Consider the following 10,532-nt stretch of genomic DNA (forward strand, 5'->3'; position numbering starts at 1 on the left):
GCTTTACACAATTGATGTATGTATGGATTGTGATAAGAGTTGTATGAGCCCCTAATAAAATGATTAAAAAAAAAAAAGAAAATAACTATCTTTGAAAGCCAACAGGCATAAGAATAATAAATCCTATATCAGGTTAGTAGATCAACACATAACCAATTATGGAACCAGGGCTCCTTAAAAAGGTAAATACTTGCGAAGTTTCAAATGGATTATGTATAAACATCTGGTTGTTATGAGTTAGAATGAACTGGATAACAAAAGGTTTGGTTTTATCTATCCTAATCCAAAGCAGTTTTTTTTTTTTCAAAGAATGAAAAGAAGAAAAAAAGCCAAGCATTTTAAGACTACGATTAAAAAGAAAAATCCGTTTGACCTAATTTTCAATTCTAACAATTTACTAAACCCACTCCAAACTGCCATCAAGTCGGTTTTGACTCACAGCGACCCTTAACTGTTCAAAAAAAGATAAAAAGAAATCTCACTGCCATCGAGCTGATTCAGACTCATGGCAACTCAAGAAGGCACAGCAGAACTGCTCCTTTGGGTTTCTGAGACTTTACATCTTTACAGGGGCAGATAGCCTCATTTTTCTCCCAGAGAGCAGCTATTAGGTTTGAACCACTAACCTTATAGTTAGTAGCTCCCACCATGCCATCTACACTCACTTCCACTGATGTCAAGTAGATTCGAATTCACTGTAACCATATAGAACAGAATAGAACTACACCTATTTCCAAGAATGTAAATCTATACGAAAGCAAACTGTCTCACATTTCTCCCTCAGAGTGGCTGGTATGTTAAAAACCCACTAAACTTCTGGTTAGTGGCCCAGTGCTTAACCCACTATGCTGCCAGGCTTCTTAGCAACTCATTCTGTTCTTTGTATTAACAACAATTAGTGCTCCATAGGCTTGGACTGCTTCTCAGGGAGGAAAAATGCTCTCTGTGTTTCTAAAAGTATTTAAACAAACAAGCAAATAAACAAAACTATTTAAGCATATCTATATATACTCTGTAGTTAAACAGTGATTTTATTTCTCAAATACATACACAAATTTATGCAACCAGGGCAGAGAGGCTGTGGATGATTCATACTTCTAATTAGGGGGGAGGACTCGCTTCATTTTATTGTATCAAGTCAACTGGTAAATACAACTCTCAATCATAATCAAGCAGACTTTGTAGTCCTTATCCTTTCTGTTCTTCTCAAGATGCTTTTGAATAGCAAAAGCTTCTTTAATCAAATGCTCCTGATCATCAGGAAGATCAGGAGCAAGTCCTCTGGCCTGGAGGATTCTCAGGATTTTATTGCCGGTCACAAAATGTACTTGTGTGACACCATGTTAACCACTTAGAATAAAAGATTTGCGAAGGAGCCAGGCCCTTCTTGGCCAGTTTGTAGACCTGCTCCTTCACACTGCTGAACGTCAACCTCAGCCAGGTGGGAATACTAGGGCAATAGGGCAAGGCCGACTGGGTCAGGCTCATTCTCAGAGCATGCATGATGGTGGTGGTCAGGCAGTGGGGGGAAAAAAAAAGAAAAAAGCTCAATTTATTTCTGAATGTCTAATAAGGATTGCAGGAGTGCAGTGGTTACACAATGGGCTGCTAACCGCACCGTCAGTAGTTTAAAACCACCAGCCTGAGGGCGAAAGACGGTTTTCTACTCCCCTAAGGGTTATAGCCTTGGAAACCCACAAGAACAGGTCTGCCCTGTCACTAGGAGTTGGAACTGACTCAATGGCAGTGAGTTTGGGTTTTGGCTTGGTTAATAAGCATCTCTGGTGATACCGTGAGATAAAACATTGGGCTGCTAAATGAAAGGTCAAAGGTTCAAACCCACTAGCTGCTTTGTGGGAGAAAGATGACACTGGTTCTATACAGATTTATAGTCTAAGAAACCCTATTTAGTGAAGACAGTTTCAAAAGTGTTGATTGAGGTTATTATAACAAAAAAATTAAATAAAAGCCTTCACACCACACAAGGTGTATTCAGAGTTTCATATGACATGTTATGAGTCCTTAAAAATAGGACAACAATAAGAACCAAAGCCAAAGAAAAACCCAACAAAAAGCCTCCAAGCCCTTTTTGACTATGGTAACTTTCAACTTCAAACTGTAGAAGAAAGAATAGTTTTTAAACCAACAAAATGGTCAGAACAATATTTAAATATTCATTATAGAATAAAAATTTCAACTTTAGTAATACAAGACATCAGTTAATATTTTGAGTGAATAGCCAGATATTGAAAGCAATTCTTACCACTTGGATGAGGAATTCTACTGGAAAACCGCCTAATGTTTCAGAGTCAGAGCCAGAAATTTTATTTCTCCAAGGCGACTGTCCTAATAAGGGATCATTATCCTATGAGAATGAAAAGAAGTGTTCAAATATTGAGTGTTTTTAAAAAAAAAAATCTAATTTTTAGATAAATAAATTTTCATATAACTAATATTAAAAATACTAAAATTTCTATCAAAATAACTTGAATAACTATGGTTGCTGTACACAGTATTTTATGCATTCTTGATACTTCTTATATTTCTTGAATTAGTAATTGGATTCTTGTTTGCTTCAACATCCTTGAGGTAAGAATCATCATTCTAATACAGTTATTCTAGGGCAACAACACATCGAGTCACACTGGGCTAAAATGATATTAGCAAGTGCAGTGCAGGAATACTTCAAAGTTTGTGAAAATTAATTCATCCTTTGGGGATTCATCAAAAGGACAACTGTGTGAGAGGGGTTGAGTAGAGTTAAGATTGATTCCTTATGATACCTCAGACAGCTATGCATACTCTCTTCCAGTCTATGAGAGCATTTCTACATTTGCAAGAATGATGTGAGCTACTCGTTAGCCAGCAGATTTGGCTAATAACCCTCCTGTTGCAAGTCAGAACTTTAGACAGTCTTAAGAAGGATTTATAAGTAGGATACAGGTTTTAGAAGAAGGTCTGAGAGAATACACAGTTTTGTGAGACTGTCACATGTTACTTGTATAAATAAAAGATGAATTTTTTTTAAACCTACTAAAAGGAAAATAGAAGGACTTTCAAAAAGTTTATGGAGATTCCATTTTCTTTTAATTCTATTTCCCCACAATGTTTTGAAGTCCCCTCATATTTCCAGAGTGGTATTAACTACTTATTTAATATCTGATACCTCAAAATAATTTGGATAACTACCTCTTGAAAGTTGGTATAATGTGTATTTCACAAAAATATAATTCACATTAATAATTATCATTTACGTTATTAATGATTATTTACCGTAATAGGTGACTGTAGAGGAGGAGTATAATGTAACCGGGGTGGGGTCATGAAAAATCGAGACGGTCGTTGTTTTTGTCCAAAGGCAGCAATTGGCATTGTGTCATGAGGTTCATTACTCTTTGGGAACAGAGATTAGGCACAGACTTTAAAAAGACTTCTTTACCAGTCATTTAAGGTCTATAAATATTATAGTTCCACTTGAGATATATATTAGTTCACATGATACTATTTATCACAGAATATATTGTTATACAAAGATGAAAAACGTCAAAGTATGAAAACAAACACTTTTGTGTAGCCAGAACGTTGAACCCATGAAACAAAGAATTAAGAAAGAAAACAAAATAAAAATCAAACAATTCAGAGATTCAAGGGTTAGTATTAAAGTATTCTATGGCCACTCTTGGTTATCTATGGATATTTCCTAATTAAACTAAACTCTTAACTAGTGAGAAGAAATGTTCGGGTGCTTTCAAAAATAAAATTACATCAATTAAAAAAAGAAAGAAAGAAAATTACATTAATAAACACAAAAACAATCTTCCTCTTGTGAATGGAGCTTAAACATTTTCATCCTTTAATATAAAAATTTAAGGTTTAAATGTACTTTGCTCTACATTTAATCTGTCTTCCTTTTCCTTCATATAAAAGATATTTGATAAGGAAACCCTCGAAACAAACAGCAGGCCATTGTTAAGTATCAGGAAATGATGACTGCTCTATTTTTGCACTAAGGAGATAGAAAAATGTTGATGCTTAATTAAAACTTCATAATCTTTAAAAATCAAGTTTTAACAAAGAAAGGAAAAGAGGAACCTAAAAATGACAATTAAACTTCCATAATGCTTAGCGGCAACCATATTTATCATGATTGACATTTTTTAAACTCAACACTTTTTATTTTAAAAAATTATTTTTGCTTATTAGAACAATATATAATTCTCATAGCACTTCTAAATCAAGCATGATCAAGAGTGGCTCGTAATTTAATAGACTATACCAGAAATTCAGAAGATCTGGATTCTACTCTCATACTGGAAGAAATTACTTCGAGAACAGTGAATAAAGTACTTCACGTACTTATGTCTAAGTGTCATCATGCACGAAGTGGGGGTAATTAGCCTCACAAAACTCTCAGGGGACAAATTAAGAGAACACATATGAAAGTGAAATATGTTGTTTCATACTTTTAAAAGCATTTGCAAAAGGGCTATACTTTAACCCGACAACCTGACTAAAAACGTTCTGCAGCTTACATCACAGATTATATGAAATAGCTTCCAAAAGGTTCTTTAAAAAAATTACATATCTTTTAATTCTATTGTCCCATGAGCTTTCTGAAACCCCCTCCTGTAGTCAGGACAGTGCTGTGTAGGTAAGGTAGGAAGATCCAAATTATATCCCTTTCAAGTTTCTGGAAAATGTGAAAGTGGTCTCAAACTTTAATTTGAGGAAGAGGGGAGCTTTTCTTCTGCTTGAGAGGTCTAGTAGGCAGGGCTGGGAACCCCTAAGGATCTCTTCCCCTATGACCTGAAGTCTTGGTTCTGTCATAAAATACAATGTCCAGAAAACTCTATGTAACATATTTAACACACATAAAAAAGTATTATGAAATACTACTTACAAGAACTTCATAGTCAGGGATGGTATGGGTTCCAAGCCCTGTCCTATCAAAAGTTACTCTATAAGTAGCATTAAGAGTATCCACAGCATCTATTTGTCCAATGAACAGACCATCATGAACACCACGCAATCGTGCTGAGAAAAGAAACAAAGGTACTATGATATTTGGGAGATACAAGAATCATCAAATATAAAACTGCTCCATGTAATAGAAATGGCAGAAAGTATAGTATTACTGTCTAGTATAGTTCCAAAACAAGCAAATGCTCAATTTTAGAGAAGCAATTTTTAAAAAAAACAAAGAACAAAGCTATAAATAAAAAAATTTTCTACATAAATAACTACTAAACTAACAAGTTTACTTAAAAAAAAAATTTTTAAGTCACTGCTAGAAGCTCAAAATGGAAAAAGAAAGTCAACTAAAAGAACTTTTATTATAACAGTAATGAGTATTAAACACTAGCAGTCCAATGAAGAGGGGGAAAAAGACGCCAAGGGTGCTGTGCAGAAAAGTTAACATATCAGGCCTGAAATTATTATCCTTAAAGGCCTGTCTGCAAGAATGGCGATTGGCTGGCACTTGAGAACCTGGATTTTTGGGAGCATTCCCATCGTTTTCTATCTGATATGGGTAGTTTACCATGTCTAGACTGTAGAATGTAGTTTATTCTGAAAACTCACTTCTGGGAGTCCACAATTTTGTTATGTGCTAGGCAGAGGGTGTCTATGTGAGTAGCCCCCATTAAAAATCATGGGTCCTAAAAAAAAAAAAAACGCAAAAAAAATCACGACTCCTGTATCTCTAATGAGCTTCTGTGGTAGAAAAGATTTCACATGTGTTGTTAAAACCTGTTGATGAAGTGTAACACATGACAAGATAATAATAATTTATGAATTATGAAGGGTTCATGAGGGGGGCAGCGGGTGAGGGAAAGGGAAAAATGAGCAGCTGATGTCAAGGGCTCAAATAGAAGGCAAATGCTTTGAGAATGATGATGGCAGCAAATGTACATGTGTGCTTGACAGCAGGTTGTTGACTCCATTGGAGACAACTCTAAGGAGCTAGAGCTTGGTTTTCCCTACACTTCAGACCATGTGATTCTTCCCTTTGCTAATCTTTTTTTGGGTACCCTTTCACTGTTAAGAAATTTTAGCTATAAGTATATGCTGAATCTTGTGAATTCATCTACTGATCAGCCAATCAGCAGTCTTGGAAACTGCTTATCTTGATAGTCCTTGTGTCACTCTTAGTCAATTAACAATTCCAAATATTCAGCATAAGTGAAAATTAGAATGGTATATGACTGAAAATATTTTAAAGCATTACATTTGACAAAGGGGCAGATTTTGAAGAAAAAATTCAAGAAATAGTATTTTAGGAACAAACAAATATCCAATTGAAAAATTAAAGGATTGGGAACCGATTACAAGGAACTATATGTGACCTCCTCCCTGGGGGGCAGACAACAGAAAAGTGGGTGAAGGAGACGTCGGACAGGGCAAGATATGACAAAATAACATTTTATAAACTATCAAGGGCTCATGAGGGAGGGGGGGAGGGAGGAGCGGGGAGGGAGGGGAAAAATGAGGACCTAATGCTGGGGGTTTAAGTGGAGAGAAAATATTTTGAGAATGATGAGGGCAATGAATGTACAAATGTGCTTTACACAATTGATGTATGTATGGATTGTGATAAGAGTTGTATGGGCCCCTAATAAAATGATTTTTAAAAAAAGGATCAGTTGATACAAGCCCAATTATAGTAGGAGGCTAAAATATATGATAACTCAATTAACATAAAAGTAACTGGGGAGAGTGTGTGTAAGTAGCACACATGGAAGGGACTCCACAGAGAACAGCACAAAGGAGCCACTGAGAGAGATATCCAAACTTCCCGATGGCAGGATTCTCAGCATACAGATAAGTAGACACAAATTTACTAAAATTAAAGAGCAGCAACATCTGTTGATAAGATTCCCCATTGTCATTGGCCCTTGGCACTAGCCGGCTGAGCATGGACTCCCAAATCTCCTAATCAAATTTTCCCAGTCCATAAACTAACAAGGGTGGCTGAGCAGCTGAGGTGCAGGGACACAGTTATAGGACACCAGCCTGGGGCTGATGAAAGCATAAATAGGATAGGCTCTAGGCCCAAGCCAAGGGAGCTCTGGTTGCATATTTAATAGCCCTAACATGCCAATAACAGGGATAACACAGCCTATCCACACCACTTGGAGATAACTCTCAGGGTAGCTTGCAGTGGGTGTAAACAGTGGATAAACTAACTCTCCACACAGGCTGCGGGGAGGGGCCTCCAGACCCACTCAGCAAAACTAACCCCCTTCCTTGAGGTACACTCTGCACAGAAGCCATTCTCAGGCTTTTCTTTCTTAAAACTACTTTGGGTAGCAGTTAACACACACCTGGCTCATTAACAATTCATTAGCATAATAATTCAAGTAGAAACTGCAAAAGCCTTAGGGCCCAGAACCTGATCCTGGCTCACATACCTAGCTAAGTTACCAGCCATGGCATGACTCCAGCCATCCCTATCCTCTCAGATAAGCAACCTGTCCTCTGCAGAGGTTATTGCTTTATTCCTCCCTCCCAGACCATCTTGGTAGGTAGCAGGTATAGACCACCCTATACCCCCACCCCTACCTGGTCACCCTTATTATGCAAAAAGAGCAAGCCCCACACCTTCTGACCTGATTCACCAGAGGTCTATTCTCTTAAAATAATTGACTTAAATCACAGGAATACAGGACTCTCAGTCACACCAGACACCAAAATCATTCTTAGCCTTAATCTCAACCCTACTATGACACGCTACAAGATCACAAGGTAGTAAAACAACATACTACCAGACACTGTCCCCAACTGCTTAAAAGACCTGTGGTTCCACAGCTGTTCTTTTGTTGGTATTGTCCTTGCTCTTTGTTCTATCATTCCTTCACCCTCTCCGCCTCTTAAAAACACCGTTGTGCACTATTCTTATAGCTCATCTTTAATCAGGACTCCCCATCTGTTGGTGTACATAAGCACAGAAATATTACTTTACTTTTTGTTGCTTTCAATTTGTTTCCTGGTCCCATAACGCACCACCAACCCAGAACTTAGCACCTACAACACAAAGCTCTTGGGCAAAGCTTAGAGCCCAAACAAATATACATTAATAGCTCTCCCACTTTTTACTTTAATATTATTTTTCTATCATTAATTTTAGAACTTTGATCTCTTGCCCTTTAATTTTCCTTTCTTTAATTTTAACATCTAAACTTTTTATTTCATAGACTTTTAACATTTTCTTTTCGTCTTGTCAAATCCTTTTGTTCCTTTTCATCTTCATAAAACCAAAAGCTGACCCTATTTGTACTTTCCCCCACTTTTTTTCTATCAAGTATTATTGCCCATTCCTCCATCATTGCAAAACAAACATTTGTTACAATCTATTTTCCTCTCTTTTAATGTACCAAAAAACACTACCTGATCCCTCCCTTTTTTGCTCACTTTTCCTTTCCTTTCTCTAACACAGTGGTTCTCAACCTTCCTAATGCTTCCACCCTTTCATACAGTTCCTCATGTTGTGGTGAGCCCCCCAAGCATAAAATTATTTTTGTTGCTTCTTCATAACTGTAATTTTGCTACTGTTATGAATTGGGCAACCCCCATGAAAGGGTCATTCGACCCCCAAAAGGGTCACGACCCACAGGTTGAGAACCACTGCTCTAACACTTCTCTTTCACTTTTTGATCTCTCCCTAAAAACTAATCTAACACTCTCCCCCAGACACTTAATACAAACTGCATCACCCCTCTACTACATCACCTAAAAGAGTTAGCCACTCCCACAGAACATCATCTCCCTAACATCCCTAAAAGGAACACCAAAATGTCAAGGACACAACAGAAGACAGGAGTTGACACACACAGTAAGACAGGAGAAACAAACAAATAACCAAATACCAACCAGACTTAATGTAATGCCTAAAATTGAACAGGTTATGGAGTTACCTAAAAAAGAATTTAAAAGAATGATGAAGGGAAAAAATTGTCAACCGAGAATTTTGTTCCCAGGAAAAATATCACTAAAAAATGTACAAATCAAAGTATTTCAAGATAAGGAGAAATTAAAAGAATTCACAAAAACGAGACCACCACTACAAAAAATACTCAATGAAGTACTCCGACCAAAAACCCCAGCAGCAACAACGCACAAACTTGAACCCAATAGACAAGACAATTCCTCACAAACACCAGCACACAGAGAGAACACCCAAAGCAATGAAACAATGTAGGAAGAAAAAAAAAACAACCCCAAAACACAATACACACACATACACAGAAAATGCACACATATAAAGCAAAATGGCACTAACAAATCCATGTCAATAATCTCATTGAGTGTTAAGTGGACTAAATGCACCAGTAAAGAGAGAGAGGGTGTAACAGAAAGGATAAGAAAAGAAAATTAATCAATATGCTGCCTACAAGAAACACATCTAACAAACAAATATGAACAGACTAGACTGGACAAAAGCATACCAAACAAAAAGCAACCATAAGAAAGCAGGGGAGGCAGTATAAACCTCTGAGGAAATGGATTTCAAGGCAAACAACGTAATAAGAGAGAGGAATGGACACTACATTATAGTCAAAGGAACAAAAGTTCAAGAAAACATAACTATAATGAGCATATAAGCAGCCAATGAAAGACCCTCAAAACACATCAATCAGATCCTCACATAATTGAAAAAGGATATAGACACAGCTACAATAACAGGAGACTTCAATACACTACTCTCTAAGAATGACAGCACATCAAGAAAAACATTCAGATACAAAAATGCTCAACACATTCAACAAAAAAACCAACCCCATAGACATATACAGAACACTCCACTCAACAAACACACAATATACTTTCTTCTCCAACACACACGGAACATTCTCAAAAATAAACCACATATTACGCCACAAATCATGCCTCCTCAACAAATTATTCTATAATCAATTTTCTCAGAATACGTTATAAAATTAGAAATAAAAAAAAATAAAACGAACAGAAACATAAAGACAAACACATGGAGAATGAACAACATAATACTAAAAAACGACTGGGTAAGAAAGCAAATAAAGGAGGAAATGAAGACTTCCTTGAGACAAACGAGAATGATAACACAACATATCAAACCTCTGGGACACAGCAAAAGCACTAATCAGAGGCCAATTTATAGCAGAAAACACACACATGAAAAAAGAGAAGAAATCTAAAATCAACACCCTAACACAACACCTCCAGGAACTGGAACAAGGACAACATGACCCCTACAATAACAGAGTGAAATCTTAAGTATCAAAATTAGAAATAAATTAAAGAGAAAACAAAACATAAAAACCAATAGGGAAAAAAAAAATCAACAATACAAGAAGGTGGTTCTTTGAAAAGAATAACAAAATAGACCACTGGCAAACTTAACAGAAGAAAAATAGAAAAGATGCAAATACCCAGAATAAGAGATAAAAAAGGTGACATTATAACAGATCCAAATGAAATAAATATAGTAACACACTACTATGAAAAATGGCATTTGGAGAAAACAACAGGACTGACAGTTCCGGGGGGGCATGGGA

General features: G+C 36.5%; 1 protein-coding gene across 1 annotated transcript in view; it reads right to left on the reverse strand.

Annotated features, from left to right (window-relative positions):
- LIN9 (lin-9 DREAM MuvB core complex component) overlaps positions 1-10,532 on the reverse strand; it is an 84,869-nt gene that overhangs the window by 17,397 nt on the left and 56,940 nt on the right. The window contains exons 8-10 of the mRNA XM_004699949.2: positions 4,901-5,034; positions 3,274-3,393; positions 2,264-2,365 (exon numbers count right to left, since the gene is read on the reverse strand). Coding sequence (XP_004700006.1) covers positions 2,264-2,365; positions 3,274-3,393; positions 4,901-5,034 — 356 coding nt within the window. The remainder of the gene's footprint in view (positions 1-2,263; positions 2,366-3,273; positions 3,394-4,900; positions 5,035-10,532) is intronic.

This window comes from Echinops telfairi, unplaced genomic scaffold, assembly GCF_000313985.2.
Source record: "Echinops telfairi isolate 266 unplaced genomic scaffold, ASM31398v2 ScPeMD7_7424;HRSCAF=8462, whole genome shotgun sequence".
Taxonomy (NCBI): Eukaryota; Metazoa; Chordata; class Mammalia; order Afrosoricida; family Tenrecidae; genus Echinops; species Echinops telfairi.